At 36.3% G+C, this 22,057-nt stretch overlaps 4 protein-coding genes across 7 annotated transcripts; 2 read left to right on the top strand and 2 right to left on the bottom strand.

Moving 5' to 3' along the window:
* Positions 1-1,178: 1,178 nt before the first annotated feature.
* Positions 1,179-6,261, top strand: LOC110807923 (protein TIC 22-like, chloroplastic). 4 transcript variants are annotated; one of them, XM_088215092.1, is made up of 7 exons: positions 1,180-1,802; positions 1,897-1,971; positions 2,588-2,635; positions 2,718-3,002; positions 3,265-3,681; positions 3,757-3,921; positions 4,113-6,261. In XM_088215092.1, the coding sequence occupies exons 1-3, from the start codon at positions 1,272-1,274 to the stop codon at positions 2,624-2,626; spliced, it is 645 nt and encodes a 214-aa protein (XP_088071218.1). In that variant the 5' UTR covers positions 1,180-1,271; the 3' UTR covers positions 2,627-2,635; positions 2,718-3,002; positions 3,265-3,681; positions 3,757-3,921; positions 4,113-6,261. The 4 variants fall into 4 exon arrangements, with proteins under 4 accessions (XP_088071219.1, XP_088071218.1, XP_021888918.1 ...); XM_088215093.1 differs by having other exon boundaries at positions 1,179-1,802; positions 3,265-3,921; XM_022033227.2 differs by lacking the exon at positions 2,588-2,635 and having other exon boundaries at positions 1,181-1,802; positions 3,265-3,921.
* On the bottom strand, positions 2,406-8,381 carry PRD1 (putative recombination initiation defect 1). The gene is made up of 9 exons (XM_022033228.2): positions 7,880-8,381; positions 7,588-7,697; positions 7,304-7,482; positions 6,390-6,701; positions 5,152-6,115; positions 4,346-5,060; positions 3,986-4,266; positions 3,256-3,916; positions 2,406-3,066 (listed from the first exon to the last, which is right to left on the bottom strand). Exons 1-9 carry the CDS (start codon positions 8,330-8,332, stop codon positions 2,836-2,838), a joined length of 3,906 nt encoding a protein of 1,301 aa, XP_021888920.1. The 5' UTR covers positions 8,333-8,381; the 3' UTR covers positions 2,406-2,835.
* A 769-nt stretch (positions 8,382-9,150) lies between these two features.
* LOC110807922 (Sec23/Sec24 protein transport family protein) lies at positions 9,151-16,321 on the bottom strand. Its single transcript, XM_022033224.2, has 12 exons — positions 15,356-16,321; positions 15,084-15,257; positions 14,095-14,256; positions 13,626-13,768; positions 13,339-13,414; positions 13,052-13,224; positions 12,847-12,928; positions 12,156-12,233; positions 11,625-11,786; positions 11,262-11,525; positions 10,022-10,126; positions 9,151-9,810 (listed from the first exon to the last, which is right to left on the bottom strand). Exons 1-12 carry the CDS (start codon positions 16,115-16,117, stop codon positions 9,664-9,666), a joined length of 2,328 nt encoding a protein of 775 aa, XP_021888916.1. The 5' UTR covers positions 16,118-16,321; the 3' UTR covers positions 9,151-9,663.
* A 1,759-nt stretch (positions 16,322-18,080) lies between these two features.
* LOC110807914 (peptidyl-prolyl cis-trans isomerase FKBP62-like) lies at positions 18,081-21,610 on the top strand. Its single transcript, XM_088215094.1, has 12 exons — positions 18,081-18,497; positions 18,635-18,721; positions 18,864-19,124; positions 19,218-19,292; positions 19,427-19,507; positions 19,601-19,795; positions 19,884-19,973; positions 20,072-20,247; positions 20,333-20,455; positions 20,543-20,689; positions 20,814-20,941; positions 21,228-21,610. The coding sequence occupies exons 1-12, from the start codon at positions 18,299-18,301 to the stop codon at positions 21,385-21,387; spliced, it is 1,722 nt and encodes a 573-aa protein (XP_088071220.1). The 5' UTR covers positions 18,081-18,298; the 3' UTR covers positions 21,388-21,610.
* The last annotated feature ends 447 nt before the right edge of the window (positions 21,611-22,057 follow it).

The following is a 22,057-nucleotide window of genomic DNA, read 5'->3' on the forward strand; positions in this document are numbered from 1 at the left end:
TTTATTCAACATTCCAAATAATCAATCATTATAAATAATTCTAATGGTAATAATTATCATTAATTGTGTGCACATAATATACAATGTACTTGGAATAAACAGTAAATAAACCTAAATAAATAAATCGTAATTATTAAGAAAAAAGCTTCGTGAAAATATAATCTACTTGCTAAAATATTAATTAGTAAGAATACAATTATTTTAATAATATTATATTGTACCGTGTTTATTAGAATATCTATAAATTAATAAATTTTAAATATTTGTTAAATAAAATTTAAAACATACCAATTGTATTTATAGAATTTAATAATTCATCATACATCGTATAAAAAAAAATAATTTAGAAAAAATTACATGTTTAGCAAGGAAAATGGTTTTGTCTTTTTAAAAAGTTTAAACATTTCACAATTGTTATTTTTTATTGTTTCATTATTGATTTTTCTTATGATTATATTTGATTGTTCAACAATTACACATATCTTACATTTTTTAATGAATAAACCTGCACATATATATATATATGTATACAGGTATGTACAAATCAAAATATGAAAATTATGAAATATTTTAGTGGAATTCTTCAATTCATTCACTCTCTCATTATTTTACTCACATGAATATTTTCTATAATTATGAAAATTTATCTTTGAATTTTATTTAATTCCTGAAAAATGATCAATACACAAAATCTAAAAAACTAAGAACCCATCCTTGAAAATTTTGCATTAAAAATTTGGAGAATCCAAATCGAATTGTTATATTCAAAAATTTTAAAATAGTTATATTTTTTATAAGATTATAAATATTAAATTATGGATTTATTAAATAGGAAAATATAATGGGTCATTGCCATTAATCCAATGAAAAACAAAAATCATAATCTCATTAATCGGTATCGGGCCTTTTCAAACTAATAAATAAATTTATAGTGGAGATAGATAATTAATTTATTATAATATTAAATTATATAAACATTTGGATAATATTATTTTTGCATATTTCGAAGTAAATATTTTTGTCACTACCAACCAAACGTTGTTGTGTGCTTATTATCCTAAGTCGCGGATTTGTAGGCCCACATTAACATTATGACACGTGGCTGTTTTTGATTCGACACTTATATCAAGCACCAGATAACCTCCCAAAACCCTCTTCTGATATGTAATTTATCAGTTAATCAAAAACCCTACTTCGCGCTCCTATCATCTCCGTTATCCCCCGTGAAAAAACATAAACTGATTTTGCACAACCTGGAAATTCTCGAGAAAATGAACCAATCGTCCAAACAACAGCTCCAGTTAAATATTCATCAGGTCTTCACCAACATCCAAACCCATTGCTCTGGCTTCCTCCATAATCTCTCCCAAAACCTCTCCCTCTCGAACCCCAACCCTTCTTCTCTCCACTCCCAGTTCCTTTCCAATCTATCTGTCCTCCAGAATGAGGCAAGACAAGCTTTCGGGGAGGGTTTTTCCCACCTCAATTTGCCTCGTCACACGAGTGGCCCGGTTTGGGCTCGAATTGCCGATAATGGCAAGGCCCAGGTAGCGCCCGTTCGCCAATCCGGTGCCTCGATGTCCGATGAGTCTATTGAAGAGAGGTTAGCAGGGGTACCCGTGTATGCTTTGAGCAATTCGGACGAGGAATTCGTGTTGGTCTCGGGTGTTTCAACGAAGAAATCTCTTGGGTTGTTGTGTTTCAAGAAGGAGGATGCGGAGGTGCTTCTTCAGCAGATGAAGAGCATGGACCCGGGTATGCGGAAAGAAGGATCTAAAGTTGTTGCTATTGCTCTGAATAAGGTGAGCTTTCGTTACGAGTCTGGTTCTCGTCTTAATTTCTTTATTGATTATTTGTTTTTTTTTTTTGTAATTTTTGGATTGCGTTATGTCACAGGTGTTTCAGCTAAAGCTTGATGGAGTGGCATTTAGGTTGATACCCGAGTCAGCTCAGGTGAAGAATGCAATCAAGGTGAGTGGTTTTTTAGGTCAAGGACTTCATTTGGTTTCTTGTGTTGCGGCTCTTTGTTCTGCTAACAATTTGATTAATCTGACCGCAAACTTTATACAATTCATTTACCCTAGAAACATTAGGTTGGATTTGAACAAAAATTTAATTTTATGGAATATGAATGATAATAAAATGAAGAAGATTTAGACGAAACTAAATCTTCTTACTTCGTTGTGATGTATCTGCCAGAATTTCAGATTTGAACAGGTATAAGACGCATATAGAACCATTTCTACCATCTCTAGACATCACCCATCAGACAGAACGTATATTAGTATGAACTATAATTCAAAACAGACTCTACCAATTCCAAATAGTTTACAATTTCAAAGAAGAAAAAATATTGGTTGACTATATATCTGTTAGACCTCACAATATGAGATGCAGAAACAATGTTTTACAAAATGAAAACCTTAAATTTCCAAAACCCTCTTTGGAGTTTCAATTGGTTGCAGCCTTGCAGCAAAGTTATCAGTATACAATCACACCAGCATAACAATAAGCATTTACTTCTATCAACAAGTAAGAGACATTTATTTATTTCTTTTTCTTTCTTCTTTATCTGTTGCTGTTTTAGCCACAGGAAACATCATTCCCTCTCCTAGAAATCAAATGATATCTACGTGTGAGTTCTGTTATAAATCCTTGCTGTCTTTACATTTAACCCTGAGGTCTGTGTGACTTTCTTCTTTATTGCAAATGTGCAGGGTTTACTTCAGTGAACTAAAGCAATTCGTGACTTCATCGGATGAGTGAATCATGGAGCATTGACAAGAACCTCTAATTGTACTGAAGCAGAAGCATCAACTCTTACTAATTATTTGCTCAGCTACCATCCTCTACTGTTAAAGTCCTGAAAAACAATTCTATTTCATCCAACAAGGTTCTATTCTCGTAGTCAGAATTGGTATCCAGCGGTGACACGGATGACATCAAGTGAATGAGAGATTCACAAACTTGTCCCAGATCATCTGGTGAGCAGCAAATCCTAGGTACGTGAAGCTCATTAGTCCGCTCAGCTTGAGTACTGTTGGTATAGATACGTTTCCTGCATGCCTGCATTGAAAGTAGATTGTGACTAGGAATTTGACATTGATCTTTGTGCACCTAATATAGTTTCATCTCATATGTAATTTTCTGTTTCGATTTTCTCTCAACTTTGAGATCCATTTCTAACTTTATCATATTGATAGAATCTTCACTTCCTCAATTCCATATGAATTTTGTTTCAAAATGATTTGTTACCTGGAGCAGGTGATTTAGCCCAGCAATTTGCTCAGCATTCAAGAATTCAGAATTCAGAAGTTCTCGAAATAGAAGTACTGTCTCAGCACTGATATTTGTTGTGGCGAGGTTTTCAATTATGCCAGTTATAGATGGATCATCAAAGACAGTTCTCATCCACCCAGGAGAATTTTGGAGTTTTAGCAATGCGACAGTTACATGAACTGCAGGCTTATTATGATTACTGTAAGAGTTTGATGCTAAACATGGAATCCCCAAAGATATTGCCATCTCTTCCACGATTAACCTACACCAGTTATTCTTTGAACCCTGCACGACCAACTTTTCCCATCCTAAAATCTTTGACAAGCAGATAGCACAGTTCATAGCCACTCTAGTGTCGGTGTAAAAGACCAGGCCTTCTAATACAGCCATTACAGATTCTAGGTAAGCCACAGGGCATTTTAGCTCCTCATGTTTTATATCTATCTGTTCTGACAGTCTGGTAATTAACTCCAAAAGGCAATATGAAGTGACAAGCTTAATTAGTGGAGGCCCAAAAGTCATCAGCCTGCACAACTCATGGCAACTGACATTTATAGTGGAAAGTAGTTGTTGCACCTTGTTAGACGGATCAAAGAAAGATTGCCAGTCCATAGCCCCTGGTAGAACTATAGGCAAACTAAGGTAACAGACAAGTTAGATATTATTAATTGCAATTATGCAAGGGTATACTGTTGAATAAACTTACCTTTTTAGCAAAAAATAATAAAGTAACAGCATGAATGTTAGATTTTTCCCCATGCTTGTTCCCTCATCATATTGAATTAAAGCCGGTCCTTTTGAGCAAGCAGCATTGATGTTGCTGTTGATTGCAGAGACCAAAGATGAATTCAAAACTATGCTTCTTGAAGCTTCTACAAGGGAGTTGTTTGTGGATCGGTACAAAATCAATCCAAGAATCCCAATTACCAGAAGACCTTCATGACTCCAGCCATTTACAGACCCCCTGGTGACTAAGTTGTCAATCAACTACAAAAGAAGGGAAACCATTCCATTAGATCTAAGGAATTAAGAGCATCCTCACGCACAAAAAAGTTGAGATAACCACCTTCACAGTCACTGCAACCCAAGATTCATCATTAGAAAGTGCTTCAGGACTTGCAGAACATAATATGTTAAATATTAAAGGTAAGATGGCTGTGAATATTTGTTGGGAAGAAGAATAGATTGAACTGTAACTGAGATTCCGGATTGCATTGGCTATCTCGTGTGAACATAGTTGGTCTGAGGCAGCAGGAAGTATGAAAATGGTCGATGATATCAGATTTAGAGCCAATATTATGTCATATTCTTGCCCTTCTTCCTGAACAAGCTGCATAAATAAGCACACTAAAGATGTTGCTGCATAATTGTCTCCTGCTGCTACCAATTCAGAGATCATTTGTACATCTATTCTCTGACTTTCGTTTCCGTAGATGATCATATGATTCCTATTCGAGCTATTGTTTTGGCAAAATTTCAGAATTTGATAAGATAAAGGCTTGATGAGTTTCTCTTGCTGAAACAGCCATTGCAATGATATTGGGTGCATTACTGCAGAAGCTAAATCCCATTCATTCTCGCTCAATAAATGAAAGAGTATCCTCTCAACTTCAGGGCTATAAGGGATTTGGTAGCTCGTGTTTCCCAGACTCCTGTACAGACCATAAAGATTAACCAAACACGATGTTGTTGAGGAATCAGATTCCCTACAAATAAGATCTGTACTGTTGAGATGAATATATTGTTCCAGGGAAGCTAACACCGATTTATCATCTGCAAGCCTGAAGGAAAAGATTCAAATACTATTTGGAAATATTGGTAGTAGCTTTATACCCAGACACAGAAGGAATATAATGATAACAGCTCAATTACCTGTCACCATATAAAGAGCTGGTATGCAAAATCATCAAAACTGCAGATTGGCAAGAAGACAATTCTAAGTTGTCAGAATTCTTCTGCCCGAGCAGAAATAGTAAATCAATAGGATCAGATGGAAGACAAGAAGCAGCGTCTCTAATGGGTTGTCCACTGTTGTTTTCTAAGAGAACATCCGCAAGCGAACTGAGAATTAGATATACCCTCCATTTCATCTTCTCCGTAGAAAAAGAACCGAGACATCCAAATGAAAAACTGAACCAAGATGCTGAAGCCAGAATATTTGCAAATTTCTTGGCTTGGGTGTCAGAATCCTGAAGCAGTACATGATGAAATGTTTCCAGCACCCCAAGAATAGTTTCCTCATTCATCTCATTGATGGCAGTTAAAAACCAAGGTAACAGATGTGATGCACACACATCAAGAATATATTTTCCTAGTGCCACAGTACCAGAGTTGGCTAAAAACTCTTCAACCCGACTACATGCATATACCTCTCTGAGGAGGCATAAGGCGTACAAGAGTTGATTTGGATCTTTCTCGGGGGCATTTAAACAAGCTAAAATGGCATTTCTAGATGCTTCTTGTACCGACATTACTAGATCAGTTTTTTCATAGAAAGATGGAATTTTCAGAAGGGAAACAAAGATTGAACAACATGCTAAAAAAGCCTCTGGAAGCAACCCCATTTCTCCATCAGAATACTTTTTTAACATCCTTGTCAAACCAAGAACTATTTCCTGAACATGAGAAGCTGATGCTATCCCAGGATAATCAGAAATGCAGCTCCATACAAGCTTCAATGTCTCAGTTTGAACAGGGTGAAAAGGAAGTTCAGCTACATAATGTAATATTGGCATTAGAGCAGCAAATCCAACAACTAATCTAGGTTTGAAAGCTTCAGCTCTGGAGAAAAGATCAAGGACCCGAATGGAACAGTTGACTACAGGATCCTTACAGTCTGTTCAACAACAGCAACAGTTCATTAGCAAAAAACCTGCAGTATGAGGCTGTGTGAGGGAAAGATAAATAAATTTACTAGAGATCAAACAATTATATTATTATTTTAATGCAAATATTGACTCGAATAAGTTCTCATATTACAAACACATGACCAACTAGATACAGTAAATCCAAAATTTCAATTGGTATGCATCTAAATTCCTAGTTCTCACCAACTACTCAGTTATGTCAATGGATCCTAGTTTCCAACTGATGAGCGCGAGTTTATTCACCTGACAATCTTAATATTTCAAATACATAGTCAGCAACATTTTCTTCCACCAAAACTTTTATCTGTTTGATTGACGCACTCTCGCGAGACAGATAATGGAAGAGTAGATCAAGCGTGCTAATTTGGACTTGGCTGTCTGTTGAAAGCAATGGACCTTTGATGGCCTCAGCAAACAAGAGATTCATAGAAGGCCCTAGTGCTTCATCTTCAGTACTTTGCATGAAGTTGTCTTCTTCATTGGAGCTCATGCTGGAGATGTCATTTGCATATACATTACTGAAAAGACCTTGTTTTACCAAGATAGTCAAAAGTGCTTCAAAGGTAAATAAAAGATCGTCAGTTGAGAGAAAATAACAGAAACGGGAATCATGAAGTAAACCTGAATGAGTGAGCATGTTATGCTTTCTTAGAACTATTATTAGATATTGCTAGAAAGTCTATATGCCTCAACAAAAGTTTCAAAAGATATAGCAGGATAACATATTTGTCTCATAAGATATAAAGTTAAAGGCGATTACACACTCATGCACAGTGGACACATGCCCATGATCGTTCACAAGGACACATGCTCATGATCGTTCACAAAAACATACTGTGTACTTTTATGTCTGCATCCTGTGTATGTGTTTGAGGTTTTGTGTATAAGAGAAATCGTTTGAAAGCCCGTGAAATGGTGCTTCTGAGTCTCTTGCCTTTGGATCATATCCACTACTCAGATAATGGTACCAAGCCAAACATGCACTAACGTGTTAGCATATGTATTTACCGGATAGAAAAGCTATTCATTTAGCATCTGAAACCCTTGAAAAGTACAGTTTGCAGAAGTAAAATGGCAACCTTCATATGCAAAACGAGATACAGAACATTAACACCCACCAAAAAGGAGCAATAATTCTCTCAGAGAACTTGACAAACCTATACAATTCAACCGAACATCGTCACAGTGAGTCTTCATAAGGGCTTCCAAGGAAAGCTGCAAGAGCTTAGGGCAAAATTCAAGAAGAAAATCAGCCCCGTGATCACCATCATTTGTCATGTATTGCAGGGCGCATAGCTTATATAAAACAAAAAGGATCTCTCCGCGAATCTCCTCGCTGTTTAAAAGGAACAATGCGAGTGGAGAACACGAGTTAAAATATAATATGAATACATTCATGTAATTCAAAGAAAAGGAAAGCTTCCCATGTCACGGATGCTACCTTGGCAATTGAAGACCTGCAACAAGGTTGGATACAAGACAGTCCTTGTCTTTAATGTGCACATAGAGATCGGTAATCTGAGAGTTCAGTATAACCCCAAAACAATGAAGCTGCAGCGAAACAAGATCAATTTTCTTTTAGAAGAAATCAAGGTCAAATATTGATGATGTTATGTACTAACTGTGCTTCCTAAACTCAACTCCGTAAGTAGCAAGATCAAATAAAAACAGATAAGTTTTCGTGGAACGTTCAAGATGAAACCTAATTGGTGCCGGAAATACGAAAAAATTACCACATAAAGCTGCCTGCGACTCCACGCCAAGGAACCGGAGGACAGTAAGCCGGCTAGCTTGGCAACAAATTCGGCGCAAATGTCAGAGGAATGGGCGGAAAGCAGGGAGATGAGGTTGATAAGTTGATGAGCGATGGGATCATCGTCAAAGCATGAGATTGCATGGAGGAGAGGGGACAGGAGGAAGTGAGGATGGGAGGAGAGAAGGCACTGGAGGAATTGAGGCTGGGAGAGCGCGTGGGAGAGCTGGGAGAGCGCGTAGGAGACATGAAGAGTTGGAGAACGAGGATTGGAGATGAGATTGGAGAGACAAAGGAGGCAGATGGCACCGCCTTCGTGAGTTGGTAGAGATAGCGTGGAGCTGTGGCCTTGTGCGCATGGAGGAGGTGGTCCGGTCCACTCCTCTGGTTCGACGTCCAGGTGATCTGGTTCTTGCGCCTCTGGAGAGAACATGGCAGACGAGAAGGTATCAGATTTGAATTTGCGCGGGAGAGTAATTTGCAACTTTCTCTCATGGGATATATATTACATAAACGAATATATATATATATATATATATATATATATAAACGAAGCGGTGTCGTTTTTGCCTTCCCGATTGATATCAATGACTTTCTAAATTGGGTAAAATTATTTTGATTAAAAAGGTAAATTATAAAAAAAACTCCGAATTTTGGCTCTATATTTTGAGCAAACATAACTCAGAACAATTTTTTTACTCTTTTTTTTTAAAAAATTTACGTATATATTTTTTGCAAATATGTATGTATACATGTATGTTTAGTTAATAATAAAGAAAATAACATGATAATGATGGAGTTGGAAAATTTAGAGTTGATTGCATTACATTATATTATTAAATTAATTATATTATAGTATATTATAAAATTATTAAAATTAATCAAGCATGTTGGTATTCTATATACATATATATATATATATATATATATATATAAAACTCTGCAATTCAGTTTAATTGCAACTTTAGGTTCTATGAATTGTTTTAACAGTTTACTCACACATGATTTTGACGACTTCAACAATTTTATATCAAAAATTACTTTCCAATTTAATTTTTTAATATTTTAAAATTTTATATTAAAAATAATGTTGCTTTAAAAACCCAAAAAAGTACAAAAGAAGACAGATATAAAATATATATATATATATATATATGGTATAAGAAATTTTTTTTTGAAAAGCTGTAGATTCACCAAAGCAAACAGAACAGAACTGATGTTTTCAAAATATCCTCTTTGAACACCTAGGAGTGTTAACTAATCCATTTGGTATATAACTTCTTAATTCAGGTAGACAACAAAATGTCTCTGATCTGACTCAATACACAAAAGAAGAAAAAATCCACAACTTCCTTAAAGAGAAACGAAGAAGAAAAAATTCTGTGAAAAGATCTTCCTGATTGTCCCCGAGATATCTGGTGCCATAATGCACCTTCCTAACTTACATTCCCATTGCAACACCTTCCTACAACTCCTCCCCCCCCCCCACCCCCAGTATAACTCAAAACTGACATCTCTATCTGTTATTGGTTTTACATAAGCAATATGCCTCACCGGCCGCCCCAAAAGAATAACATCTGCTCAAACTTATTTCTTCAATAGCATGGGCTCCGATGTTTTGAAAATCCTAAGATTATGCAGAGGACTGGAAAACTGAATGGACAAGAAGATATATAAAATAAAAGAGAACACAACTCACAATCGGCGTATCTAATCTCCTCACTAAAAGTACCTGCAAATACAAGTTTTTTAACAGTTTCCATCCTAAGACTGCACAGCCAACTTTTGAAGATGCTCGAAGAACACCTGAAGGCTCACATCGTCGGTGAAGATTACATCAGAACCAGCAGCCATCTCATTGGCATTGTTGTATGTAGCTGATGGATTCAACTTCGCTAACAAAAACCTTGCCTGCACAGCCAGTTGCAAGATAAGGACACAAGAATAAGTTTTCCATTAACAATAGGGAAAAGTAAATTGCAGCATATGACTGAAGACTACACCAAAAATGCGTGAGAAATTTCAAAAATCCTTTGACTAGCAGCCAAAAGAAAAACAGAGAAAACAACCTTTACTATTATCAGAAGTAACATAGCAGTAGAGGGCAAAGTAAAAAACTGACCTGGGACCCATGCTGATCACACACCACCAATCTAGGAACAGGGAAACGGTCCCGGATGATTATCCGTGCCTCCTCTTGAGGAGCTTCCAATAATTGTGCAAATGCCTACATAAGAAAACAGGGAAGAAAATAAGATTTCATGGTGTATGGACAAGCATTCAAGTACCATGTTGAAAAGCAAGTGTAGCAGGTGTCTACATAGCCAACATGAAGGTCCATAATACAGTTTGTGATTTTAAGGAAAGAACAAGGCATGAGAGTTAATGCACTTTCTGAAACTATTTTCTAATATCTAACTTTAATATTCAAAAGAACCAGTTTTTTTTTAATCCTCAATGTTCATCACACTTCTTTTTTTTTTCAAGAGATCAATGTCCACCACACTTGAATCTTACTTATGAGTCATGTCATTCATTTTCACAAAAAATTTTGTGAAATTATTCATTCATCTTGGAATTGTCATTTTGAAGAAGAGTGAATTTCCATAATAGCTAAATATTCCATGTTCAGCTAAAAAATACAAAGGGTCAAAGGAAGTAGATAAGGAAAATTTTGACAAATGAATTTTCATGTCAATTTAATTATAAGGCCATAAAAGAGAAATTGAACAATGCTAATATTCACCCCCAAATTCATGTCGAGACCTATACCTTTCTACATATCCGTTCTCATATTTCTGAGGTAGAAACCACTGCTAAATAAATTTATTTAAATTCACAGAACTGCATTGCCATTATAGACAGAACATAAATATTTTTTAAAGCAACAGATCAAATAATACTGTACTTCCTTTGATAGAAGTTAATCCAATAAAGGTGGCATCCAGGTCGTCAACTCAAATTAAAAAGTCAGTTAATTCAGATTCCAGCCTAATACAGAATGTAAATTTTGACAAGAAGCACAAAACGACATCCTTTTTCCCTTTGAAGGCCTCTTAGCCAATCAAACATTTTTGCATAAAAAAGAAGCAAAAGCTTTACAAATAAACACACACACACACACATATACATATTCTTTTTTTGCATCTTTGCTACTATGAAGTTGAAAGATTGACATCCTGTGAACGCCAGAGTAAAACTCCAAACAAAATTCATACCATTAGGAATATTATAGGAAAAGCCAGAGATGACCTTTTATGCAGTAAATAAGCAGCCAACAAGTGGCAGGCATGTCAGTTAATAAAATTTGAACCCATTGCCTCCAAAAATGTATTGGATTAATCAACATATCTAGTTCATACCTGATGTTCTGGCTGATTTTGGTAACCCATGTTACGCCATTGTGCTATTGTCATTCCATGGAAAATGACAATACTGAAATATGAATCTAGCAACAAAATACGGTCAGCAGCAATGGAAGCCACATCCAACAATGCTGGTTGTGGCAGCGAATTAAATGAATATGCTATTAAAGATGGCTGAATCATAACAGCTGCATTTGTAATATTTTCTCGGTTTAACAGCATGCGGAAATAGGCAGTCTCATCTGGACTGTTGTTGAAAACCTGCAGACCACCAAACCCCCCAAAGAGAAACCTTAGATGAAAGTTGATCTGAGGTGTACAAACAGAAGGGAGAAAAAAGAGATTGTAAGTTGTGAATACCTGTACAAATTGTGAGCGACGCAGATTAAACATAAACTGAGGGAACAATGAAAAACACGGATTTAGCGTAAAAGAAGACGGATCATCTTTCCTATAATCACCAAATTTGGAACATAGACGAATAAGATTCCGATCTAACCACCGAGTGGCATCAAATTCCTCCTGCCCAAACAGAATCCATAATTCAATAGATTATTAGGCAATAAAAGCAAAGTCATTGACAAAATTAAATCAATAATTCTATTGGAGAGGAAGCATTTGACTCATGTCTAGACAAGAAGTTAGCACCGAGCATAAAGGCACTCCATTGATGGCACAAGAAAACAACAAGTAGCATGCAGGTAATAATTTCTTCTTTCAAAGGACAACCAAGTTTTCCATGGTTTTCCCATGGGAAAACATGGCTTATTTAACCAACAACATGCAAATAATAATCTTTCATTAGCAATGAAGCACCCAAAACAAGAAATGTGTCTATTGATTAAACACTATACATGCACATTTTCGTTTGACCATAAGACTTATGACTACCTCTGTCTCCATTTTCAATGAAGCTAATCTTGCCATCACTACAGCAGCAGTCTCTTGATCAAAACCTTGTACCAATTCCTGCAAAGATAATAATATTTTCTTCTCAGCACTAGAAGTGGAAAACAACCACAGTTGAAATCCAACATCAAACATGTCAATCAAGGATAACAAAGTCCATAATGCGTTAATACATCTATAGAGCAAAGTTCAATAACACACTAATGTTTTTAAAAAATATCGAGAATACAATAATGAAGCGATCAGAAGCTGTAAAACTTGATCGATAACTCTATAGCATAGAATCAATCAAGTGCAAAATACAAAAGCTTCTTGAACCAAAAATAAGTAAAACATAGAAGATATTCTCCATCCACACTGGTTACTAATCAACACTATATCAGCAAGCAACACATTGAGTACTGTTGTAAACTTGGAAACAAAACCAGCCAACAGTCAAGGATTATCTCCAACTAAGGTCTTTCCAACAAGTATTTTTCCCTACACTGTCCGAGAAAGAAGATGAGATCAATATGCTAATTGTTCTTCCAATTTTTTCTTTAAGAAAACAGGGAAATCCTATATCCCCTCACCAGCAAATAATAGGCCCTATTACAGAGCAAGATAAAAAAAGACTAACCAAATATACAGCAAGCATTCTCATAGCATATAAATACGACAAAACAGAACAGACCTCTGAGCTCACAGCAGTATCAACCCATTGTCTGGTAACAGTTGTAACTCGAAGCAACGTTTGACCTTCAGGGTTTTGATAACTGCAATTAGATTTATGATACTCAAAATGCAATTAGTTGTACAACACAGTAAACAAGAGGTACAGATATATTTAGTTTTGAGAAGCAAGATTATAATACTATCAATAAGAAGTACCAGCATACCTTGTAAGAAATTGCAAATACAACTGAGGGTTCATCGTTCCTGGAGGATTTGACTTCTCACTCGATGAAAGATCAAAGAAAACTGTCAAGCAAGTACTCTTGTCCAGGCCACACATCTTCCAAGCTGTAGTATTCCCCTCTCCGATGACTGTGTCAGCCACGTTAGGTCCTTTCTGCAAGGCTCACAATGGCATCCATCACAATCCACAAATAATTTGTACACCCTTGTAGAGGACACCACAATTCAGGTAAAGAGAATGTGTTCTGAAAGCATGAGAATGTCAAACCTTCTCCAAGGAAGTACAAGGCCCAATGATCCCTTGAATTTTGATATCCTTTGAACAGTTTATTTCAAGTGTGCCACTGAAATAATCAAATTGATAATAAGCACCAAAAATTGCTTAGCTAGAAATATCATTAATAAGGCTAACTGCAGATAAGTCATGGTTAAGCAACAAATTAAATATCAATTAACAAAATATTAGTTCATAATGAATGACCCGAAAGAGACATCAAAGATTTTTGAAAAATGCAGATGAAAAGAGAAACACCAAAGTTTTATAGCAGAACTCACTTAAAACAAAGGCCAAGAGACTGTTCCCCATCTTCAAATACACGCTTGAAGGAATCTTTAAAGACAGAATGACCAAAACTCTCTGCTAGGACAACAAGACCACCAGTTTTTTCAACTGCAACTTTCATTTCTGCAACCCCAACCTGAAAATTATGAAAGAGTCAAAATACAATCAAGAAATTATGGTAAACCAATAACAAGGAACTTTGGAAGTTAAAAGAGATATTTGTTACCATCATCCCCAGATTTCTAGGTTAAGCATTTTTTTTCATCTTTTACACAGAATTTCAAATAAATTTCCAGCTTTTCAAATAAATTTCCAGCTTTTGAAATTAAGTTATTTTCAAAGAATCTTCATTCTGATAATGATTGATGAATTTTTACACAAGCCAAACCGTTGAATAGATAAAATAAATTATCAAGATAAGTGTAGGTGGATAACAAATCTTAAGGCAAAGAAAAAAGATACCTGATCAAGGGCAGAAGCAAAAAGGTCTAACACATGACCTTGGCTGACAAGCTGCTTTGCAAGGCCATCATAAAATTTAACAGCTTTCTTGAAAAACGGTGCAGCATCCTTATCAAGATCCTTGTGTGAACGCACAGGATCTGATAAATCTTTTGATACAATCTGCAGAACACAGTAAACATCAAAGGTGCACTTTTCCAAAAGCAAAAAGTGATAGAATCAGCATAGTGGTAAGATGAAACTTCAATTTCCTTCTAGCATAGAATCAGCAGCGACAGATGAGAGTGATATCATGTTTATGAACATAATTAAACTTGACTTCAAAAAGATGTTAAGTGATAAGGATATGATGATTTGAGAAAGGTTCGAATCCCAAACTATTAAGATCCTACTTAAATATTAAGATTACATAGCAATTGGATTTTCTCAGACCTGATGCAACTCATAATCAAAGGATGAGTGTTTTCCATTGAGAGATATAGAATGCATGAATTTCTCACAAAAATAAGAGAGAGAGAGAGAGAGAGAGAGAGAGAGAGAGAGAGAGAGAGAGAGAGAGAGAGAGAGAGAGAGAGAGAGAGAGGGGGGGCACTAAATAATCTTCTAAAAAAAGGGCAGCTTAATAACAACGGTATCACGAGTCAACATCTAGAAATGCTCAACCATGACTACAAATTTCCTAAACTGTGCTTGTGAAAGCATTGCTGTCGCAAGTTTGACTCTTTTCTTTAGCCTAATTCTAATCCCTGATACAATTTGCACTATATCACTATGTTAGGATTTCCTACATTGTGCATCTATCTGATACCGATCACCTAAGTTAATGAGAAAACAGAGTAAGAGTGTCCAAAATTGAGGTTCAGACACCAAATATAAACACCACATGCAGTCAAAACCGTCTTCTGCTTAGTACATTACAAGGATTATGACAGAAAATAAGAACCCCAATTAAATTAGAGGAGATCATGTCAAGCAGCAAAAAAGATTACCGTGCCAGGACCCTCTGTGCACGGACCTCCAACCAAGGCAATAATTCTAGCACCAGTTCCAGGCAAGCAAGCTCCAAGCAATCCAGCAGCCACGCTCAACGCCACTCCAGTGCATCGGGCGGCACGTTGGCCTGGGGAAACAGGCCATTGATCGGTTTGTAACTCATCCAATAGCTGCATTACCCAAAAGCAGTCAAAAGCCAAATATCAACAATTTAAAGAACAATTCAACCCAAAACCCAGTATAGATAATCAGTGAAGAGTAAACCCACCGAATTAAGCGCGTATTCGCATTCAGAGGCAGGCAGCAAAAACCTGCTGACATCCGAATTCGGGAAGCCGTTCTGGGCTGCCTTGGGATACCCAGCAGGCGCCCGCCTGATCGAAGCGCCAAGCCCCAATTGCTCCAATACCTGCTCCTTGGAAATTTCCTTGCTTCCTCTGAAGACATAAACCTTGGACAAATCCGCGAACCCCAATTCATGCACATGCGCCTGCGTCCCGAAAGAAATAAACCCAACAAGCGCGTTTTCAGGCAATAAACCGATCGCCCGCTTGAGCGCGGATTTGACAAAACCCATCTCCTCCTCGATCATACATGTATCGAGAACGAAGACGAAAACCGACGAAGGGCGGGCAGCAGGGGAGCTGGGATCGAGGTTGTTGGGAGCAGTGGGGCTGGGCAGCGTATACTGAACAGTGGTATACTGAGGGTAAAGCTCGCAAGGGACATTAGTCTCGGAAATCATAGCGTAGTGTGGGGGAAAGTGATTGCGCTGGTAACAGAAGGGGCAGATCCAGATCTTGGCAGTGAAGTCGACACGAGCGAAGGCGTTGAGAACGGATGAGCAGGTCTTACAGCGGAGAGGAGCGTAAGGGAGAGTAGGGATTTCCGGATGATGGCGGATCGGAGAAATGGAGGCGGCGAGTGGGATGACGCACTTGCTGGCCTCAACCTTGGTGCGAGGCCAGACATTCCAGGTCATCCGAACGGCGTCCATCCCCTCCGGATCCGTGTTGGCCATCTCCGACATGGTGGTGAAAGTGACGATCCCTCTCGCGAAGAAACCAAATTCCTTCAATTCAGGTAACTAGCTTATTAAAATCTTTTCAAGGAAGTGGCGACCCCAGGAAAAATCAGATTGAAAGGGGGTCACCGCGATGGAAAACGAGAGAGACAGAGCTAGCGAGAGAGAGAAAGAAGACGACGATCTGTTAACAATGGGGGATTTTGGAGTTTCAACTTTTTAAAATAAATAAATAAATAAAAAAACAAAAATAAATTTTGTGTGTGTTAAAAATTATAGTAAAATTACAGAAAAGGGAGAAACTGGTTGTTTATAGCATTGCCCATTTATCTAGGGGGTGGACTGGATTTCATGCGATTTACCCGTCCACCGCAGTAATTTTCCTCACTCTTGCTTTTTTTTTTTTTTTTTAATTTTTTTATTTTGTGGTAAATTTCTGGTTCGGAATTTTATTTACTATTTTACCCGAATATTAATCGATAAAAAATGCGTTACCCATTAGAAAATAACGAGGAACTGGAGTGGGCCCAAAAGTCCATGAGATTATAATTAGCCCAACAAGCTCTCCTATTCCTATGCACGAAATGCTTTGCTGGTATCAGTCAACGAGTACAGTACCAAAGTCAACCTCCTATGTTCAATTTTGACTGTTTTCCGTTTACCAACATTTTACCAATATTTATTTTAACCTATTTTATTAAGGCGTTTATTTTCAGTTCTCATTTTTTTTTTTTTTTAGATAATAATTATTTTTAATTTTTAATATTAAATGAATCAGTATGGTAAATATAACAAATTATATTGTTATTAAGTACGTACTGAAGTTTTGAAAGTATAACCTAATATAATAATTCAAAAAATAAAAATATATTGGTAATTTCTTCATATTTATTCTAAATTTAACCCATACAAATATATATAAGATTTATGAAGCAATTACTTAAAACTATTTCGTGATTTTATGTAACTACTCTTCCTATATAATAAAACAAAAATTTCATGATTCTAAATCATAAAATCAAAACAATATGGATTATTTTACAGTATGCACAACTTTTTTTCCCTATTTTTCTTATATTTAATTAATATTTTTAAGTTTAAAAGTAAAATATCATAATAATAACAGTTTAAGTGATAACAAGATGTATTTAAATAATCTTTCTAAATTGAGAAATGTATCAAAATATTTACCTTATGCATGAATTAATCATAAAAGATAATTTGATTTGCAATTAGGTGTAGTTTCTAAGTAAATTATTTTAATTTAATTATGCACGTTGCGCTTCAAATTTAAATTATTATTAATGTTTTGTCTATTGATATAATGTTCAGTAATTATATATATATATTTATTTTCAAATTGTTACGTCATACTATTTATAAAATATTTGATACAATAATTCTTAATTCTTTATGGTTTTTTGAATTAAAATTAATAATTTTTAAAACTTTAAATCAAATTATTAGTAATATATAATTTTAATATTTATACTAATATTAAATAATTATATATATTTTTAATATAAAATTAAAATATTATAATATAAGATTTAGTACTAATAAATTTGATATTTTTACCAGTAGATTTTAGGTACTTATAATACAGAGGCATAAAATTTTGTTACATTTAGAAATATATATACAACGTAAGAATTTATATATTGTTTAATTTCGTTATTTTATAACAAGTTAAATTATCATTTTTTTAAAGGATTTATTCAGTTTTTTTAAAAAGCAATATAATTTAAGGTAGTCTGGGCTGAGCCCTCATTTAGCCTAAAAACTGGTCGTTTAAAACGGGGGCCTCGATATTGCCATATATCCATAGTTAACTGTAACTAACCATATATAGCCAATAAATAACTGACACGTGGCGAAGATCGTCAATCACAAAAAAAGCGCCAAGGAACTTGTTCAATCTACAGCGTCAAACTCAAAATAAGGAGCCAATTCTGGAATCATCTTCTTCCTTCCTCGCATTGTAGAACTCTCTAGACACTCTCTTACTCCGAGTTTTCAGTATAAAAGCTAGTTTTGCGTTCGCACTCCCTAACCAGAAAATTCCTTACATTGTTAAGCAAATTTCTTTGCTAACTTCTTTCATACTGCGATTTCTCTGCTCTCGCGTTCATTACCTAATACCAAAAGCTCATTGTTCTTCTTGTTCATTTTGTTGTATTTTGAGCTATGGAGGACGATTTCGAATTTCCAACTGCAAGCAACTTCGACAACGTGGAGGACGACATGGACATACCAGAGGATGATCCAGTTTCCCCGATCATCAAAGAGGGCGAAGAGAAGGAGATTGGTAAGAATGGGCTCAAGAAGAAGCTCGTGAAGGAAGGTGAAGGCTGGGAGACGCCAAGCGCGGGCGACGAAGTCGAAGGTCCGTTTTCTATTAATTGATCTATTACAGATATAACCAATCGGTGATCCATTGTGGATATAATCAATTGGTGTTTTTAATCGGATTTTATTTGATGGATCAATACTTGATCTCTTTGCTGCTTATTCATTTTGCAGTGCATTACACTGGAACCTTACTTGACGGAACCAAGTTCGATTCAAGCCGGGATAGGGGGGCACCTTTCAAATTCAAGCTTGGTCAAGGTAAACTAAATCACCTCATGCACTATCAATTTTTCTGTTGCGTTTGATTCTAACAATTTTTATAACTAAGAACAACGAGAGAATTACAGATTATTGGCTTTATTAGTTACAGAATTGAGAATTTTCTTTTATGGAGCTGCAGGACAAGTGATTAAAGGTTGGGATGAAGGTATCAAAACTATGAAGAAAGGGGAGAAGGCTATTTTCACCATACCACCAGAGTTGGCTTATGGAGATTCTGGTTCCCCTCCATCCATTCCTCCCAAGGCGACTCTGCAATTTGATGTGGAGTTGTTGTCTTGGACTAATGTTAAGGACATCTGCAAGGATGGAGGAATATTCAAGAAAATACTTGTGGAAGGAGAGAAATGGGATAATCCTAAAGATTTGGATGAAGTATTAGGTATGCCTATTGCGCTGTTACTTTGTTTTTTGATGGCTTGAGTTTCATTAGTACCAAATATTCGTGTAATGATATATCCTTCCTCTGTTTCAGTTCGGTATGAAGCACGTCTTGAAGATGGAACACTTGTTTCGAAATCGGATGGAGTGGAATTCACTGTTGCAGAAGGTATAGTGTCCTTTAAGTTTGATAATTGAGTCAAGGAATCATGATACTATAATATGATCTGTTTTACTAGATTTAGATAAAATGATTCGACAAGTCATGAAATTATATGATGATTTGTTTTTTTTGGTGTACAGGCTATTTCTGTCCTGCACTGGAGAAGGCCGTTAAAACGATGAAGAAAGGCGAGAAAGTATTGCTGACAGTGAAGCCTCAGTGTTAGTTAAATTCTCGAGGCCATTTTAATGTCTATGTCAATCAAATGCTTCACTTCAGATGAATTTATGTTGGTTGATTGTGTCCTTCGGCAGATGCATTTGGCGAAAATGGTAGACCAGCATCAGGTGGCGAAGGGGCCGTACCTCCTAATGCGAACCTGGAAATAACTTTGGAGTTAGTCTCTTGGAAGACTGTAACTGATGTTACCAAGGACAAGAAGGTCCTAAAGAAGGTTTTGAAGGAAGGAGAAGGATATGAACGGCCAAATGAAGGAGCAGTTGTTCAAGGTAACATGAGCGCGATAGTGTTTCAGGAGCTATGTCTGTTTATAGATACTTTTAATTTGGTAATTGATAATTGTTCTGCCTTATCCAGTGAAGCTAACTGGGAAGCTGCATGATGGCACTGTCTTTGTGAAGAAGGGCTACGATGAAGAGCCGCCATTTGAGTTCAAGATAGACGAAGGTTTGTAGCAACTCCAGTGTTTAAATTCATTTTCTTAAGATATATTCAATTTTTGTAGCTTTCTTCTCGCTAACTACTGGGGGAACTGATGAATGCAGAGCAAGTTATTGATGGACTGGACAGGGCTGTGAGGAACATGAAGAAAGGTGAAGTTGCACTTATCACTATCCACCCAGAGCATGCTTTTGGTGCTACAGGGTCTCAGCAAGATTTGGCTACTATCCCTCCCGACTCTACGGTATATTATGAAGTTGAAATGATATCCTTTGTCAAGGTAAGGGTAGGGTTTTTACTTAACATACCTCTCCTAGGACTCATAGGAAGCCATGACTAACCTGTGAATTTATACGTTTGGACAGGAAAAGGAATCTTGGGATATGAATACCCAAGAGAAGATTGAAGCAGCTGGGAAGAAGAAGGAAGAGGGTAATGCATTGTTCAAGGCTGGTAAATATAAAAGAGCGTCAAAGAGATATGAGAAGGTCCGTCTTCATGTTCTTTACATCGTTAAGTTCATATGCTTATCTGTTGCATATGGCGGTTTATAGAACTGCTTTTGATCTTGACAGGCTGTTAAGTATATAGAATATGATTCCTCGTTCAGCGAAGAGGAGAGGCAACAGACCAAGGTGCTAAAGGTGACTTGCAATCTCAACAATGCTGCTTGCAAACTGAAACTTAAAGACTACAGACAGGCAGAGAAGCTGTGCACTAAGGTTTGTTTCTCTCTTCAACAAATGACGTTTACTTCAATCTGTCTTCCTTTTAAATTTACTTAATGGTTTTCAAACTACATTCATGCACGCAATGCACTCATGTCATCTGGGTGAGATTTTTCAGGTGTTAGAACTTGAGAGTAGGAACGTGAAAGCACTTTACAGGAGGGCACAAGCATATATTCAACTTGTTGATCTGGACTTGGCGGAGCATGACATTAAAAAGGCTCTTGAGATTGACCCTGATAACAGGTATATTTGCTGTTCTAATCTTTTATTTTTCAAATATGTGATACAACTGAGGCTACTGTAATCTGACAGGAAAGCATGTAATCTGCTATGTTGTTTGGCTCAATTGAGGTGGTGAGAACTTAAACCATCAAACAATTTGTACTAAAGCTAAGATGTATAAACTGTAAATAAAAGTCGAATAGGAAGGGAATTAGAATTAACCAAATGCTACCTAAGAGATCCTTGGTAATGTTGGATTAATCTGCTTGCCAAATTCTAATAAATTTATTGCTTGGTTTACGATCAGGGAAGTGAAACTGGAGTATAAGATGTTGAAGGAGAAAGTCAGGGAGTACAACAAGAAGGACGCCCAATTCTACGGCAGCATATTCTCCAAAATGATGGGTGGGACAAAATCTGCAGCGAAGCAGGAGCCCGTGCCCATGGCTATTGATAGCAAAGCTTGATGTCATCTTCCTCCGTGCTTCTCCTTTTTTTTTTTTTCAGTTACCATACGAAGTGAATAAGGTCAACTAGTCAAGGTCATGGGTTCGCATTGTCTAAGTAATAGTACTTGTAATTCTGGTGTTCTATATGGAATGATGATGGTGTAATACTCCTAAAAGTCTGTATGATGAGGCGCCTCGTTTATGATCTAATCCTTTCCATAATATTTTATGTTTTCGTCTAGATGCGGAGACCAAGTTTAGTTTCCAGTTGAAGATATTCTCTATATTTTGTAAATTTTCATTTCTTTGAATTACATCTATTTTGATACCTATATATAAAATAACGTATTTAAAGGAACACATTATTCTAATATATTAGAATGTACACAAGTAACTTGCTCAATAGGTCATTAAACTACTTTCACATCCAATGCCATTTTACAAATTATCACGAAAACAGATTTCTCTTCATTCAGCTACCATGTTTATATTACATTTTCATCTCCATTCTTTTAAATCAAAATTTGAAGCATCCTTATCTTCCATATCAATCCTCGAATTGACTGTTCTATTTTGGGGGTCTTTTCCCTGTAGTTATGCTAGTCTGAGTATACGACAGTCTCTGCTAATGAGAAACCAGATTGAATGTTGGGATCTAGAAACATTTAACTAACTGAAACTCCAAAAA

Source organism: Carica papaya, chromosome 3, assembly GCF_054855325.1.
Source record: "Carica papaya isolate Zhongbai chromosome 3, ASM5485532v1, whole genome shotgun sequence".
Taxonomy (NCBI): domain Eukaryota; kingdom Viridiplantae; phylum Streptophyta; class Magnoliopsida; order Brassicales; family Caricaceae; genus Carica; species Carica papaya.

Excerpts from the sequence above, each read along its gene's own strand:
- LOC110807923 (XM_088215093.1), top strand. The coding sequence starts at position 1,272 with ATGAACCAATCGTCCAAACAACAGCTCCAGTTAAATATTCATCAGGTC. Across the intron at positions 1,803-1,896 it reads TTGCTATTGCTCTGAATAAG|GTGTTTCAGCTAAAGCTTGA; the intron begins GTGAGCTTTCGT and ends GTTATGTCACAG. Across the intron at positions 1,972-2,587 it reads AGGTGAAGAATGCAATCAAG|CCACAGGAAACATCATTCCC; the intron begins GTGAGTGGTTTT and ends TTGCTGTTTTAG.
- LOC110807922 (XM_022033224.2), bottom strand. The coding sequence starts at position 16,117 with ATGTCGGAGATGGCCAACACGGATCCGGAGGGGATGGACGCCGTTCGG. Across the intron at positions 13,769-14,094 it reads TTGCTTCTGCCCTTGATCAG|GTTGGGGTTGCAGAAATGAA; the intron begins GTATCTTTTTTC and ends CATAATTTTCAG. Across the intron at positions 11,787-12,155 it reads CATTGAAAATGGAGACAGAG|GAGGAATTTGATGCCACTCG; the intron begins GTAGTCATAAGT and ends CTGTTTGGGCAG.
- LOC110807914 (XM_088215094.1), top strand. The coding sequence starts at position 18,299 with ATGGAGGACGATTTCGAATTTCCAACTGCAAGCAACTTCGACAACGTG. Across the intron at positions 19,508-19,600 it reads GCTGACAGTGAAGCCTCAGT|ATGCATTTGGCGAAAATGGT; the intron begins GTTAGTTAAATT and ends GTCCTTCGGCAG. Across the intron at positions 20,456-20,542 it reads CGTCAAAGAGATATGAGAAG|GCTGTTAAGTATATAGAATA; the intron begins GTCCGTCTTCAT and ends TGATCTTGACAG.
- PRD1 (XM_022033228.2), bottom strand. The coding sequence starts at position 8,332 with ATGTTCTCTCCAGAGGCGCAAGAACCAGATCACCTGGACGTCGAACCA. Across the intron at positions 7,698-7,879 it reads GTCGCAGGCAGCTTTATGTG|CTTCATTGTTTTGGGGTTAT; the intron begins GTAATTTTTTCG and ends GTTTCGCTGCAG. Across the intron at positions 7,483-7,587 it reads GCAGGTCTTCAATTGCCAAG|CGAGGAGATTCGCGGAGAGA; the intron begins GTAGCATCCGTG and ends CCTTTTAAACAG.